The 17,169-nt window shown below is 41.3% G+C and overlaps 1 protein-coding gene across 1 annotated transcript in view; it reads left to right on the top strand.

Moving 5' to 3' along the window:
- The first annotated feature begins 218 nt into the window (after nucleotides 1–218).
- The window catches only part of usp3 (ubiquitin specific peptidase 3), a 33,873-nt gene continuing 16,922 nt past the window's right edge, over nucleotides 219–17,169 (top strand). The window contains exons 1-13 of the mRNA XM_084335619.1: nucleotides 219–635; nucleotides 1,127–1,187; nucleotides 1,402–1,539; nucleotides 2,557–2,643; nucleotides 2,748–2,835; nucleotides 3,360–3,442; nucleotides 4,254–4,367; nucleotides 7,754–7,867; nucleotides 8,030–8,179; nucleotides 14,643–14,749; nucleotides 15,113–15,193; nucleotides 15,654–15,772; nucleotides 15,881–15,994. Coding sequence (XP_084191745.1) covers nucleotides 542–635; nucleotides 1,127–1,187; nucleotides 1,402–1,539; nucleotides 2,557–2,643; nucleotides 2,748–2,835; nucleotides 3,360–3,442; nucleotides 4,254–4,367; nucleotides 7,754–7,867; nucleotides 8,030–8,179; nucleotides 14,643–14,749; nucleotides 15,113–15,193; nucleotides 15,654–15,772; nucleotides 15,881–15,994 — 1,350 coding nt within the window. The 5' untranslated portion in view covers nucleotides 219–541. The remainder of the gene's footprint in view (nucleotides 636–1,126; nucleotides 1,188–1,401; nucleotides 1,540–2,556; nucleotides 2,644–2,747; nucleotides 2,836–3,359; nucleotides 3,443–4,253; nucleotides 4,368–7,753; nucleotides 7,868–8,029; nucleotides 8,180–14,642; nucleotides 14,750–15,112; nucleotides 15,194–15,653; nucleotides 15,773–15,880; nucleotides 15,995–17,169) is intronic.

Below are 17,169 nucleotides of genomic sequence, written 5' to 3'. Positions count from 1 at the left end.
CACATTGGTGTTTTACGTTTTATGTCCTCCTCACAACAGAACGATAGGCTTCGGGTAAACAAATCCTCCGGCAAAATGCTCCTTTTAATGGGATTTCAATTTTTTTTTCAATTTGGTCAAAATTCCTGCCTGAAGTTTTACTTTCTGCCTACTTTTGCATATTGTGCTTTTATTTTGAAAAACGCCAACCGGAAATCTTAATGTTGCCGTTGCTGGCGGAACACAGGTTGCCGCTTCATAATACTGGTGTAACGTTAGCATAGGTACAGCAAACATGTTCCTCTTATTTTAACCAAATAAAATTAATAAACGATTCAGATTTTTATTTACTGTAATAAAATATAGCTACGTATCCAACAAGCCATTTCGACGTTAACGCTAGGTTAACTAGGTAAACCTGAGTTAGCAAAGCAGTTGGTAAGCTAAGCTAAATAGCTAACGGTGAGGTATTTGGTAACATTATTAGCTTGCTCCCTCTATATTGTCGATGTTGTGCTGCTAACGTAACTGGCTCACACACCTAGCTAACATTCCTATATTGATGGAGTGCCCTCATCTGAACTCGAACGTGTGCTTCGCCGACATCGATTCCTCCAAGCTCCCAAATGGTACTCCCTCCTCCTGGTGCTGCAACGGTGAGTGTGTGAACACATTTAACGTTTGATTTAGATCATTGTTAACCGGTCCCAGGTCAGGTGGGACCGTGGGGTTGTCTGTTGACATTGATAGTTGCCATGTGGGGATGGGCAGCTAGTTGCATGTATTCTTAACGTTGTAGCTAATGGAGAGAGAGCACCCTAATCGTTACGCAGCATAACGTTACCTCGTGAGAGAAAACCCCTTCGTGAAAACAACAAAACAGCTCGGGGTTATACAGGAACGTTTCTCGGATGTTTCTAAAATTGTATTTAATATATTTAATATGCTCGTGCTGCCTACCTAGTATAATGAAACATCTCTATGTGGCTTGAAATTCCAAATAGAGGTGTGTATGTATTATCCATTACTGTCACAAATCATGCGCATACTCGTGCATTTATTTAATTTAGCACACACACGCACACAAAACCCAGTCTGCAACTAGATGGACTCAAAAGCAGCTCATGTCTCCTTGTTTCATATCCAGTTTGCAGATCAAACAAAAGTCCGTGGGTTTGTCTCACTTGCCTGAATGTTCATTGTGGAAGGCAAGTATTATTCCTTTGTTTTTAATATACACAGAAACACTGGTAACAAACTATACAACATATGCACGTAGCATTCCCCCCCTTAATAGCAGATCTGTCTGTTTAGCATAATTCTGACTACCTTTGTAAGCTATATAATCAAGAATTCCCCACTCAACGTATAGTCTATCCAATTGACAAATGAAGCAAGTTCAAGCAGTCTCTCTCTCTAAAGATACGTGAACGGACATGCTAAGAAACACTTTGAGGACAGCCAGGTCCTTTGCAACAACCAGAAGAGAGGTGACAAGCAGGACAAGGAGAAGCCCCATCATGCTGTCTGCATGGACTGCAGCCGCTACAGCATATTTTGGTGAGTAAAGTGACCTGCCTAACTAACCAACCAAAGCGGTCAACCAGGTGATACCTGTCTGACTGATCTGTGACTCAGCTTGGGTGACTATAAAGGGAACAGTCCTGAAAACATATGCAACAACGCACAGAGCTTGTGGACGGTTGCCGAGGTTACAGGAAGTAAGCATCTATTTAGCTGAAAGCATTGCCTTTCTAGTAATTCCATGTTTTTCTTCTCTGTTGTGTCAAGATACCGTCTCGACTCTAGATAGTGGGTACTAGGGTTGTCCCGATCGGTAACCATTTTTCGGGCTTCAGTGGTATCGGTGAAGTATTCAAAGCTTAATTCTTCCCACATGCAAAGTTTCAATTTGGCAGGTAAGGTAGGGTTTTCTTGTAGGGTCAATATGTTTTCTTGTAGTTTCATGACTAAAATGTCCTCATCTTAGAATAACCGATTTTCAAAATTAACATGACTATTATTTTAAAATGTTCTATAAGTTATATCTTATTTCGATGGAGGCCAATTATTTTGATTGGTAATAAAAAAATATATATAAAGCATTTGAATCTTGATTTTGGAAAAGTGATAGGAATTCGATTTTTACCAACTTCCCCCGTAGGGTGTTTAAAGGAACACACCAACATTATGGGAAATGCGCTTAACGTCTAGAAACCAATTTCCTTTAATTAATTTGTGCTACGCTAGCTTAGCTTGCGGCCGGATAGCTTTCTACTGAACGCACAGAGAGGATATTAGTGTCTTATCTTCATGTCTGACTCTGGAGAAGATGTAAGCACATTTCCTATAATCTTGGCGCGTCCTTTTAAGAAAGTCAATTTCCAATCATCCTTTACGTATATGAAATTATGCTTCTATTTTGATAAGGTGTGGCACCATATCTGAGACAAAACTACATGCATCTCGTTATCTGCACTGGGGTGTTTTTGCCAGGTGTGAAGTGAATGGGGTCACTGCTGTTACAGACTATACATAATGGCATGTCTGTTCGAGTTGATTGATCTGCCTCTACAGTTACAGATGTGATGAGTTTGCCGTCAATGACACCAAACTTGGCCAGGTGCAGAAGGTGAGGGAGCATCTCCAAAGTCTGGAAATAAAGTAAGTTCTTTATTTACATATTGGTGAGGTGACTTAATATAGGCTATATTATTCATACGTTCCATATATTCTCCTAAGTCTACAATTTGGCTTCTCTCTTGCAGCTCACCACTGGCTGGCGACAGACAAAGGAAAAGGAAGTTTGTGGAAAGTCCATCCCCGAACAGCAAGATGTTAAAAGACTATGTACCGGTAAATGTTTAAATTTTAACAATAAGAAAAGCTGTCTGGCCACAGCCGTGTCCTCCTGTAGTATCAAATGATCAGGATCTGGCTGGGTGACAGGCCTAGATTTGAACCCACAACTCTCTCTGCTGTTGGCCACGCCCGCCTTAAATGTAGTGCTAACTGTCATTATGAGGTTCTTTGTGAGTCATAGCAGAGATTGGTCAGTGGCAGTGCTTAGTTAAGCACTTCTGCGTCAGCTGATGGTCCTATATTTACGCACACAAGGGTGACTGACTGGAGAGCAATCTCACGTCTTTGTAGAAAGAAAGAATGCCATAGCATGTGTCAATTGGTCAAACAAGCTTAGTAAATGTTTTAGGATATATAGGTGTGCATTTCATGGATGAAATTAATGTGTGCTTTGCCTTTTGAGTTCTTGAGGTATCAAATATTATTTTACTTTTCAGTTGTCCTTTTTATACAGTTTCCGAGATTACGATTGGTAGTCAAATGAACTGCATTGTTGTGTATTTCATTTCTACTGTCAGGGTGGGACTACAGCTCTTTGCGCCACTGGCCTACGGAACCTGGGCAACACGTGTTTCATGAATGCCATCCTGCAGTCCCTCAGGTGAGGCTCTGTGGCGAGGCCGGCGTGCATGTGGGCTTGGCTCGCTAGCTCCGTCCTCGCAGACAAGCGGGCCCCACGGCCAGTCATCCTTCAGTAATACAGTCTGGGACACAGCCAGTGGATTAGGCCGGCTGCCTGGTAACCAGAGTCAGTCAAAGGATTTCCCAGCTAACCTGCATATTAGCTGCTCTTTTCGCTTCGAGAGCAGATCCCATGTGTTTTAATTTCATTTCAAACCTTTATTTCAACTCATAAGACACTGAGGTGTCCTTAATTTTCAGCAATGATGAGCTTGCAAAACAAAAAAAGTTTATCAGCAGTTTCATACATATAGGCACAATAAATAAGAATAAACAATAAAATAAATCAGCTAAGACAGTTACAAGTTGACACACAGTGGTCAGAGATCATACTTTTAAATGCAGCAAAAGGAGGAAGAATCTTCAGCTTCAGAGGGCATTCCAGGTGTTGGAAGCATCAATGGAAAAAGCATTTTTTCCCTAGTTCAGAGCAAACTCAAGGAACCAGCCAGTAATTTGAACGTGTAGAATAGGTTCCAAGATTCCATTACAACAGTGTTGTGATGTAAGAGGGAATACAATACAAGTATATACAAGTCCGCTTCCTAATAAAAGTATTTCCTGTCTCTCAAAATTGTTCTCAAACATGACATAACCCCCCCTCCCCACAGCACAATCATGAAGGCTTCTCTCTGGGATACTGCCTGTTATTACTACATACGTAGACGATTTGGCGATGATCTGTGGTCATTAAGTTTATGTTGAAATGTTGTGTTGTTTCCATCTCTCAGCAACATTGAGTGGTTCAGCCGCTATTTCAAGGAGCTGCCAGCGGTGGCGCTGCGTAGCGGTAAGACGGCAGGAAGGAGGACATACCACACCCGCAGCCAAGGGGACACCAGTGTGTAAGGTCCTCTTCAGGAGGAAGGGGGGGTACTATGGGGCTGAGTGCTTTAGTGTGCAACATATTGTTATAACAACGCAGGCATATAATGGAGATAACTCTAGACCGTATACAACTTATGACGTATATCTTGCCCGTAAGGGTACCCTAATGTACACTTCAACTTGTGTATACTGTTTACTCTTACTCATAGTACAATGGGGGAAATAAGTATTGAACACATCAGCATTTTGTCCTGTAAATATATTTCCAATGTGGCCATTCAAGTGACATTTTCACCAGACTTTGGTATTAACTCAGGGAATCCAGACAAAAAAATCTAAACATTAAAGTCCATACATAAATAAAGTTATGTGTAATAAAGTGGAATGACATAGGAAAAAAGTATTGAACACACTAACTGAAATTAATTCAATACTTAGTGGAGAAGCCTTTGTTTGTAATGACAGCTCCAAGGATGCTTTCTGTATGATGTAACTAATCACCTGCAGTATTCAGGTGTGATTTTGGCCCATTCCTCTACACAGATTGTCTTTAAATCTTGAAGAATGCGGAGGGGCCTCTTGTGAATCTGGATCTTCAGATGCTTCCACAAATGTTCAATTGGGTTTAAGTCAGGTGATTGACTGGGCCATTCCAACAAGTTTATTTTCTTTCTCTGAAATCAACTGCAAGTTTCCTTTGCTGTATGCTTTGGATTGTTGTCATGGTGGAGGGTCCACCCACGTGTCATCCTCAGCATCCTGGTGGATGGCAGCAGGTTCATCTCAAGAATCTCTCTGTACATGGCTCCATTCATTGTTCCTTCAATGATATGAAGTCTGCCAGTACCAGGAGAGGAGAAGCAGCCCCACACCATGATACTTCCACCTCCAAACTTCACTGTTGGTAGTGTTATTCGGGTATGTCCACTGCCATTTCTCCTCCAAACATGGTGTGTTGTGTGACAGCCAGAAAGTAACATTTTGGTCTCATCTGACCAGAGTACATGCTCCCAGTAATTCACTGGCTTGTCCAAATGTTGTTAGGCAAACTTTAAACAAGCTACAACATGTATTTTTTTTCAGTAGTGGAGTCTTGCAGGCTGAGCGCGCACAGAGGCCATGGCGGTGGAGTGCATTGCCTATGGTTGTACCTGCTGCCTCCAAGTCTTTCTGGAGCTCTTTCCTAGTGGTCCATGGCTCTCTGGCTACTCTTCCAAGTATCCTTCTGACTCCCTGATCAGAAATGTTGCGAGGAGCACCTGTGCATGGCCGGTTGATGATTGAGTGATGTTGCTTCCAAGTTCCACTTATGGATAATGCCCCCCAATGGTGCTTACAGGAAGATTCTGAAGTTGTGAAATACGTCATTAGCCAATTCTATTTTCATGATTTGCAACAATCTGTTTGTGAAGGTCTTGAGAGCTCTTTGCTTTAGTTTCTTGTGTGGCACCTTGGTAACAAAACAAAAACATTTTATAGTCCATCAATATATTCTAACCCAGTTGACATTATTAGCACAGATAGGAGGTAGAGTTACCATTAGTTTTGGTTTTCAGCTAGTTCCTTGCCTTTCCTTGCTGTGGTGTACTGCTTTTTCTTAGTGTGTCCAATACTTTTTTCCTGTTTCATTCCACTTTATTACACATAACTTTATTTACATATGGACTTTAATGTTTAGATTTCTTGTCTGGATTTCTTGAGTTAATACAAACGTCTGGTGCAGATTTCACTTGAATACGCTCATTGGAAATACATTTACTGAACAAAATGTTGATGTGTTCAATACTTATTTCCCCCATTGTATATATTCACATATTTGTATATTCAGATAACATTTTATTGCCTATATTTATGTCTTTCTACTAGGGCTGCAACGATTAGTCGACATAATCGACGACGTCGATCATAAAAACTCGTCGACGCCGTTTTTTTTTTTTTGCGTCGATGCAACGTATACATTTAAAAAAAAAATTACACTACCTATCTTTGTGAAAGTGGCTTCTCAGCTCTGGTCCAGCTGAAGACAAAGCAGTGGAACAGATTGGACATTGAGCATGACCTCAGAGTTGCTTTGTCTACCATCACCCCAGACTTTGAGACTCTTGTCAGGAGCAAACAACATCCACAGTTATCCCATTAGTTCCCTGGGATGTTAAGCTAAGAAGGATATATTATTATTATTATTATTATTATTATTATTATTATTATTATTATTATTATTATTATTATTATTATTATTATTATTATTATTTTATTTCATTGTGTTTTTAGCCCTAGTTGCACTTTTGTTGCAACCCCAGTTATCCCATTAGTTCCCCCAAACGTACTGTCGGTCTGTTATGTTAAGCTAAGAAGTCTGCTAAGAGCCCGGAAAAGGAGCCGCAGGAAGCAGAGATGGAGGGTGTGACAGAAATAATCGTTAGATTAGTCGACTAATCGAAAAAATTATCGACAGATTAGTCGACTACCAAAATAATCGTTAGTTGCAGCCCTACTTTCTACTATTACTCTGCCCATACTTGTACCCCCCCTTCCCCATGCTGCTATGACTATCCCGATTGGGATCAATAGAGGAATATCTTATCATTCTGTTTAGTATTTATTTTTTTATCCTTGAAAACAAGATATTTCCCCACCATGTATTATGTCATTTGTAGTAGGTGTAAATGTTTTCTGCCAGTGGTGAGAGCGGGTGCTCTTCTCAAGATCCTAATTGGCCTATCTTAAACCCTGCCTTGTTGATCAAGAAAAGAGGGCAGGGTTTGAGATAGGTCAATTTTACCACTGAGCAGTAGACCCAAACAGGGAGAGGGCACATTCACCTCCCTATGGACTTGCTTATTGAGTGATCATAAGGGGGACTATTAGCCATAGTTTGTAGAGGGAGAACATATTTTAAAAGAGCAATGGATGGTTTTCACAGATTCCAGTATTGCTCACAACTTGAGATCAGATTAAGTGAGTTGATCTTGGGAACAACTCCCTGTACTTTACTATTGTCCCAGGTTATTAGATTAGACTTTTAAGGCATCACGTTAGTGTTGTTTCTCATCTTAATCAAAGATAGTTGAATGACATGTCTGGTTGATACACACTTGGCTAGTGTGTGGCTATGGAGAGTTTCGGGGGACTTTTTGATCTCTTGCTACAAGGGAACAGCTACAGTTGACTTCCTTTTTGTATTGTTGTGTTTGCTAATATCTTCTTAAAAAGCCCAAGTTTAGCCAAGCAACACAGTTTAGCCAAGCAACGTTCCTTCTATCATGGAAGTGCCAGATACGTTTAGCTCATGTCTGCCCTGTAGCAACATCCGACCAAAGATCAGCTGCAGTCGGAAGGAAAGTGAAAGGTTTGTTGTTGTCAAGTTGAAATAACCTATAGGTGTTCTCCTTGTGTTGAACAGGTCTCTGGTGGAGGAGATCAGGAAGACCCTGTGTTCCCTGTGGCAAGGGAGCCAGACTGCCTTCAGTCCAGACTCCTTATTCTACGTTATATGGAAGATTATGCCAAGTTTCAGGTATGCAGACGACACTTCATATGTGTATAATTCTCGTCAAGTTATTTATTTTTTAAATGTTACTACCTTGTGTGATATCAGTAACTACAGTTGCTATTATTAAATTAATATCACACAGACTGAGTCGAGCATATGGTCATACTGTTTATGTTTTGTGTTCAGGGGCTTTCAGCAGCAGGATGCTCATGAGTTCATGCGTTACCTGCTGGACCACCTCCACCAGGAGCTCCAGGGCAGTCATAATGGGGCAGCACGTCCAGCCTCACCTCAGGACGGGCTCAGAATCGCCATCTCAGGGGCCAAATGCTCCATGTAAGACACCTACCTGCGCTTAGTAGATTTTCCTCTCTTTCCGATCCCGTATGCGTGTTCACCTATTGTGTCTCTCTGTCGAGTGCTACGCTCACCGATTGTATTAGAAGGGGATACGCGCATACTGGACAGTGCCCACACAGTAGGAATAATGTTCTGTAGCTCATGCTTGACATAGCTTATCGAGTAGCTGCTTTCCATTGTGCTGCACAGATGGCCCACTGTGTGCTATGTGCTCTCAATATATGTGTGTGTGTCGTTGGACTGCTGTTACACAGCTCAACCGTGGTGCGACATGAAGAGCCGGCCCATTGTGATGACATATGATCCCTATAGATTCGACTCCTCAGAGGTGGGTTGATGTGCTGCCGTCTCTGTAATTGGATTCGGTGGGCTACAGCAATGATGACCCTTTGTTGAGACGTGGGGTTGTGTAGAGGGCTTGTGGGAGTGGAAACAGGCCCTTTATTGCACAAAGGGCCACAATTCTGCACGTGCACTGTAATTGTTGAGACAATGCCACTTTGGCACTTATGCACATCATTATAATCTGGACAGCCTTGGTTGTGTGGCCCAAGCAACCTGAATAGTCTCAACAGGATGCTCCATACAACCTGAATAGTCTCAACAGGATGACTCATGCAATCTGAATAGTCTCAACAGGATGACCCATGCAATCTGAATAGTCTCAACAGGATGACCCATGCAACCTGAATAGTCTCAACAGGATGACCCATGCAACCTGAATAGTCTCAACAGGATGCTCCATACAACCTGAATAGTCTCAACAGGATGCTCCATGCAACCTGAATAGTCTCAACAGGATGTTACATGCAACCTGAATAGTCTCAACAGAATGCAGGCATTAAAGCACTCCGTCTTGAGACGGATTTCCGTCCATTTGATTCGGAGTCGTGACGGATTTTCTCAATTGGCTAGCTGGTATAATATGATTTGTATGCTGAGCGGTTTCCACTCTTATTTTGAAAATCCCGTGGCATGTCTCATTTCCGCCCAAGCGCAGCTCCAGCCATAATAACTATGGCTCCGGCAGCTAGCAACGTTCGGTTCATATCGATACTCTTATTTTGAAAATCCTGTGGAGTCGTGACTCGTATTCGCTCGGCTCACAACACAGCAGTAGCGTCTGGAACACGGTCATTGCAACATAGCAAGGCTAGTGTGCCTATTTCGCGACCCAAAACAAATCCCTGCTGTTTTATTCCGCAACGGTTCAAATGCATCTAACATGCTTTGCAATCCTCGCCATTCCTTTATGACCACGTTGCGTTAAAGACCGAAATTAACGTTACGTTATCGAGCTAAAACCCTGTTCAGAGCCATAGGGAGAACAGCAGACGGGCAGAGTGAGGACTGGGGAAGGGGGGGAGGGGGGCAGGCATTCTCCCTTCTGTGTGTGTGCGTTTGAAAAGATCAGATGAAGTCAGACAAGTATATTATATTGATAGTAAATGTACTGAGTGTGGACAGATAATGTTGATATTTAAACATAAAAAATACAATACATAGTAAATGTATTCATGATCATCATGCAACATAAAACAATTGCAGTAACGGTTTGGGAGAGGAAGGGGTTTTAGGTTGCGTGTTGTGAGTTCCAAAAAAATTTACTTAAAGTTTAAAGCTCAATATATAAAAACGTGGCACTTTATAGTGAACAGGAGGTCCATTTGTATTAAAAACAATTGATTGTTTTTCATTTAAATGTCTGGAAGAGCAAAATAAAAAAAATTCAAATTATATTTTCATTACCTTTTTTGAGTTGATCTAAATGTTACTGATTGTGTTAAATGGGCTTATGATATCGTCTCATATCGATTGCAGGCACCTGCATCGTATCGTGGCAGATATCGGCAAACATCGTATCGTTATTGTATCGTATCATGATGAAACTGGTGATTCCCACCCCTAGTAGAGTATGATACACCCAACACCAAATCCCATAATTCCTTACACGTAACGTGTCTGGCTGTGTGACGTCAACTTGTCAGCATGAAAATGACAGCCAAACAGGGCACTGCAACTAAATAACACAAATACAATAGGCACATTTGTGACTGTTACAAATATAACACGTTTTATACTTGTGCTACAAGATTTTGGCCTGTGCTACAAAACTATTAACCTCTGTAGCACCAGTGCTATGTGCAAAAAAAGTTAACGTACAGCCCTGCAGGTGTGTGTTTTTGCAACGTATGCCACAGGAAATTACAGTATGGCAGTAATGGGAAAAGGGTGCTAGCTCGCCATCAATCAGAAGCTAGCCACTAGACTTGCATTCACCCTCTCCAGCACACAGCCTCCCTGCCTGGCACGACAACCACAACAGTAGGGTCAGAGTCAGGACAGTAGGCTACAACACAGTGGTCTGTAGTCACATAAGGACCAAAGACTAGAAGAACCTCTGGATGCAGAAGACTTGTGGATTAAGTACAAGACACATACACTTGAAATCTATATTTTACGTTATGCGTGCATAAAACCCAGAATTTGGAGTTTTCTTTATATAAGCTGCACTTTTTTTGTTGTAAAATTGCATTATGCATTATTAACACTATGATCGCCGTGGACGAGTTAACACGTCATTCCTAGCCATGCTCATTCTGCCGAAGACGCCGTAACTCGTCTTTGATGTCAATATTTCAAAAATCTGTCATCGAAATCATATTTCCTTTCCGGAGCCCTGAGACACACTGCAAAGCTCCACTCAACTCTCTAGCGGTTCAAGAGCGCCATCTGGTGGCCGATCGGCAGATCGCCAACCGGAAATTAACCGTTGAAAAAAAAAATAAAAATTAAGGGATTCGAACTTCTCACCAACGGACCGCAGGATCCACAGCAAGGCAGCGCTGCCAGTTGAGCTAAGCGTCTAATGAAAAACATCTGGGATTACGGCTACATAATGCCGCAAGCTCTGCCGCGGGGCGTGTCGCAGCCAATCAGGGAAAACGCAGAAGCACTCGGCAGCACTCTTCCGCTGGGAATAAGCTATAAGCGTCCGGGCACTCGCTATCGTTAGAGAGACTCCGTATTGACACAGTGAACATCGATCGGTGCAAATAACTCGAAAAAACAACATGATTTGGACGTATATACTATTATACAACCTGGAAATGGATCGGGCATTTCTCCATCCCATAATAGAACAAATTCTGTTCCACGCTCATCTGCCAGCGGCGCGAGGAAGCCACGGTAAGATTCAGCGTTATATTCTAACGTGTTCCATATACACTGCTATGATGAACATATGACCCACTCTGGATGAATCATCTAACGCTGCCCACGGAATTATAAACGATCCCCCGCCCATCCGGTCATCATCAGATGATGCGTAGAAACTTCTAGAACCACGTCCAGTTGAATTTTTTTTATCTCGCACAGATTCCTACCAAACTGTATTTGATCATCAATATAATGCATTTAGGGCTATAAATCACGTTCTGAAGAAAGCTGCAGAAAACGATAAAAACATACTTATACTTTAGACCATATTTTAGTATGAATATGTGAATGAAAAAGTTTAACGTTGCTACACCCTGAACAATACATATAGGACATTGAATGGGCCATAATAATGGCAATTTAGCAATATAATTTAAAAAGTTATAGCCCTGCAAAGAAGGGGAACTTCTCCATAGACAAATAGAGCTGGCGAGGGATGGTAAATTATGAATTTAACCCATGGCGATTAAAGTGTTAAAGCACTGTTTCCCTTGTTTAGTTCCTTGTTCAAGTCATAAGCTTGTTCAGTTGTCACAATGTACTGTAAATAAAAACGTGAACTGAAAAGTTACAGTATGTAGATTTATTTATTTGTATGACAAAGTCACAGTCAACCCTTGCAAAGTATCAGTTTTATTTAATGAATTGAAAACAGCATTGATATTACGTAAAAGCAAACTGGCAATAGAAAAGATGTTCAAAATAATCTAGTTCCCTTAAAACGCATGCATTAAAGCGTTCCGTCTCCAGACGGATTTCATTTTTTTTTTTAATTTTTTTTTTATCAATTTGATTTGGAGTCTGACGGAATTGGCTACCTGGTATAATATGATTTGTAGATGCATACAGATTGAAACAACATTTAGCCAATCAGAGTGTCAAATATCATGAAAAAGGGCATTTTGACCATTCTAACCAATCAAACGTGAGCTTGACACACACACACGCTGCTCGCAGTGCCCTCCCCCTCACAGACCTGTCTTGTCACAGACCCGTCTTGTCACAGACCCGTATCATTTGCACCGAAGATAGCAAGCGTGCAGGTCCTCTTTTAACACCACTGAAGCATTAAACAATGGCCCAGTAAACTATTCACTTTAGTTTACTACACAAGGCGTTGTCTAACGTTATCTAGCTGGCTAGCTGATAGCTCATAACATAATTGAAATTCGTTTTTGAAGCTGTGGCTAACGTTAGCTAGCTACCGATCCTCGGGTGGCTAACGTTAGCTACCTAGCAACTGTAGCTTGCTAATACGGGCTGTCCTGGCTGGCTAACTTTTAATTCGCAATGGAGTGGAGCTAACTAACTGTACAAATCGATGTGATTGGCTGAGACTGTATTTTGTATGGTTGGCTGCCTGGCTGTTGTGGATTCGGGTAGCCAGCTAGCAGCTAACATCAACTCAACGTCAACACTCTGTTGACACTGAGCGAGTTTGCCGACAGCAATGTAACAACAATATGGTCCGTGCGGAACCATTATCCCCAACACATAGTTCCGTGTGTGAATAATGTTGAGCCACCACAAAAGATGAATCCAAAGTTTAATATAGTAAGAATAGTATTAGGCTATATTATAACACATCTTTGCAAGTAGATTACATTAGCAAAATGCCCTTTTGACATGTAGCCTACATATTTATAATCATGAAAGTTTATTTGGAAGTATTTTATATTCTGTACTTGGTTTTAAAGTGGTCAGACAGTTCCCTCTGTGTGTAATACAGACCGTCTTCACACATTCATAAATAACACTTACAGAAAAGCTTATTGTGCACTGTAATACGTTTTGTTCAATGGGGGATTTTTTTATGTACCGAATACTGTGAAACCGTGGTATTTTTGCCCAAGGTTATCGTACCCTCAAAATGTCATACCGGCACATGCCTAGTTACACTATAGGCTACACTACTAGGTCTACACTATACTATAGTTTAAGGCTACTTTCACTGTTTTACTGCATTACAGTACTGTTATATTGTCGTTTTTTTTATCAATACAAAAAATATATTACATATATATTGTTGGTGCTTGTTAAATTTAGGTGGGTGCTCCTACATTTTTGCTGGTGCTCCCAACTTTTTGAAGTTGGGAGCACCAGTGCTACCAAGTAAAAATGTTAATTTCGAGCCCTGCATAATTTTAACTACCGTATACAAAATACATAATTTGAACTATAGACCATACATAATTTGAACTATACACAATACTGAATTTGAACTATACACAATACTGAATTTGAACTATAGACAATACTGAATTTGAACTATACACAATACTGAAAGGTTACAGTATGTAGATTTGTTTATTTGTATGACGAAGTCAGTCAACCCTTGCAATCAGTTTCATTTAATGAATTGAAAACGGCATTGATATTACGTAAAAGCAAACTGGCAATAGAAAAGATGTTCAAAATGATCTAGGTCCCTTAAAACGCTAACTCTATTAAATAAACATATAGGTTAAAATAAGAATATGACTTGGCCTGAAAAAAAGTTCAGTCAGGAGATTTGTTTTTGCTTTAATCCCTGAAAATGCTAACGCGATTAAAAAAATATATACAGTGGAGGTTAAAATAAGAATATGACTTGGCCTGAAAAAAAGGTTCAGTCAGGAGATTTTTTTTGCTTTAATCCCTGAGGATGGCCCATGCAACCTGAATAGTCTCAACAGGATGGTTCATTTGCTGAACAACTGTATGATATGTGCTGTTGTTGTCGTTATTCCTATCTGTTATTTTCCCCATATCTGAGCTGTGACTGCAAGACAAATTGCCTTTTGAGGATATGAACGTTTTCTGAATCCTGTAAATAATACCACCATGTCCGAGAAACAAGCTGCTATACCACTGTGCTAGACTGGTGAATGGTTGAATATATTGTATACCGGTATTTACCATTTACTACCACATATACACAGTAGGATGCATTCTGAAAAGATGCATTCTGAAAAGATAACAAAAACTTGTTTTACATTTTTGCGTCGAAAGTGATTGACAGGTCTGAAAGTGATTGACAGGTCTGAAAGTATCCTGTGATTGACAGGTCTGAAAGTGATTGACAGGTCTGAAAGTGTCCTGTTATTGACTGGTCTGAAAGTGTCCTGTGTTTGACAGGTCTGAAAGTGATTGACAGGTCTGAAAGTGTCCTGTGATTGACAGGTCTGAAAGTGATTGACGGGTCTGAAAGTGTCCTGTGTTTGTCTTTGGTTCCTGTCAGAAATGGGACCTCCACTGTTGTCACATCTACATTCGGCGGTGTCCTTCAGAACGAAGTGAACTGCCTGATATGTGGGACAGAATCTCGGAAGTTTGACCCAGTCCTTGGTAAGATATTCTACTGTTCCTCTAAACGGGCTTCATGCACGGATTTGGAAAAGTATGGAGAAATGTTGTTGATCCATCCTAATACACACATTATGACTTCAAATGATATGTATTAGTTGTAGACCTATTGTTATTTCACATATTGTGATATTCCCTGTTGTGAAAAATATTCATGGTAATGTTGCCTAGCCATCGTCAGCATACCTCATATTGAATAATAACAAATATAAAAACTGATCAAGAAATTAAGGATTGGAAAAAGTGTAGAATTTAAAGATCGGAACCCTGTCACCTCACCAGGAGGCTCCACTGTGCCACGTGCTGCCAAGGATATCGTTTCCAACTCCCTTCCTTTTCCTCTAGATCTGTCCTTGGACATTCCCAGCCAGTTCAGACAGAAGAAAACAAAGGACCAGGAGCAGAGGCCCGTCTGCACCCTGCGTGGTAAACTCTTATTGCCTAGTGGTTCAGATGGGTGGCTTTATGGCCTGACTTTAAGCAGGCCTTCCCTCTATGGATGGTGATATATCAGGCAGTTTTGACAATGCAGTTAGGCCAACCTATTGAGACACAGTGGGTCAAAGATATATTTGAACGTTGCCTAGCAACAAAACTGAAGCAACTCCTTGAGCACTGTGCTCCTCTGAGTCGCCCAGTGCGTTGTCCTGAGAGAGAGAAGGAGAGCTAATTTACTACATTTAAGTTTTGTACCAAAGTAACCCAGCTGACGTTACAGTTTTCATTACCGTGGCCGCTCGCCCTGTGAAGTGAAGTTATAATGGATCTCCCTTTGGCTTTCTTGTAGCTCAGCTAAGCTAATCAAGGAGTAGATAACGAGTGGTTATAGTGTGTATTCCAGGATGTGTCTATGTGTGTTTCATGTGTGTTTTTCCTCTCCTTTTAGATTGCCTGCGTAGCTTCACCGACCTGGAGGAGCTCGATGAAACTGAGCTCTACTGGTGCCACGATTGCAAAAAGCGACAGAAATCTACCAAGAAGTTCTGGATCCAGAAACTGCCAAAGGTTGAAGAATGAACCTCTTGTTATTTTCACCTGGTTGTCTTGTTTCTGTGTTAAGAGAGGGGGTCCAGGGACGCTGGTGTGACGGTGCAGGTTTGTTCCCTGTGGCAGGTGCTGTGTCTGCACCTGAAGAGATTCCACTGGACGGCCTTCCTGAGGAACAAGGTGGACACGTACGTGGAGTTCCCGCTGCGAGGCCTGGACATGAGGGCTTATTTACTGCAGGTGAGCTGAAAGTAGTTCCCGCTGCGAGGCCTGGACATGAGGGCTTATTTACTGCAGGTGAGCTGAAAGTAGTTCCTGCTGCGAGGCCTGGAAATGAGGGCTTATTTACTGCAGGTGAGCTGAAAGTAGTTCCCGCTGCGAGGCCTGGACATGAGGGCTTATTTACTGCAGGTGAGCTGAAAGTAGTTCCCGCTGCGAGGCCTCGACATGAGGGCTTATTTACTGCAGGTGAGCTGAAAGTAGCAGTTTGAAACCCCCAAAGATATATGTACGTCGCCAGGAAAACCATTGTTTGGTTTCTAAAGCAAGAGGGTAAAACGGAGGACATCTGCACATGTCTCGCTTGCAATTATCTCAGGTCTTTGTGTAATCGGAGTTGTGTGGGTTCCAGAGAATGTCATGGTATTCTCGAGACAAACATTTTCTTAACTAATCTCAATTACAGTTTTGAGTTTCCTAAGCTTTCAATTTGTAAGCACCGTCATTTTCAGAGGTTGTGAAAAATCAACAATGTCCGTAGCTAATGATGGCCTCGTAGCCAATGCTGAGAGAAGCAGTGTTTGCTGGCAGGGTAACAGGCAAACAGGCCAGATTACTGCTTATTACAGCCTTAGCAAAGATGAGCCAGTTGTGGGAAGTTAAATAATAGTCTGTGCTACAACTGACATTTAAGTCATGCAAATAAAGGAACAAAGAATTTGTAAATCAGGAACAAATTATGCATGCTAACATGGCTCACTGGCGTACCTAAATCAGGGTTCTTGCAGGGTCTTAAAAAGTCTTAAATGTAATGAGAATCTAGGCCTTAAAAGGTCTTAAAAATGTATTTGATTAGGAGGTTACTTCTATGTTTCTATGTGTTTGGGGGGAAATGTCTGGGCTGCAAAGTAAACAGTACGGTAATAGACTGTGAGTTTCCCCCCAACAATTCATATGGAATTACTTTTCATAGTAATTCTCCTTCATACCTTTCCGCCAGCATGGCTGTGAAATAGGTATTCAATTATATTCAAAGTGGTCTTAGAAAATGGTATCTGAAACCTGCAGGAACCCTGCTGAATGGAAAGGAGACATTATTTTATTAACACTTTGAGTGCCAACAACGCTATATGTCGTTAGTTCATGCCGACCGTTGAATGCCAGCGACGACATATAGCGTTTTTTTTGTAGTTTCT

This window comes from Notolepis coatsorum (assembly GCF_963971535.1).
Source record: "Notolepis coatsorum genome assembly, chromosome: 18".
NCBI classification, from domain to species: domain Eukaryota; kingdom Metazoa; phylum Chordata; class Actinopteri; order Aulopiformes; family Paralepididae; genus Notolepis; species Notolepis coatsorum.
Note: the sequence above shows the minus strand (reverse complement) of the source record. Positions and strands in the feature narration are given on the sequence as shown.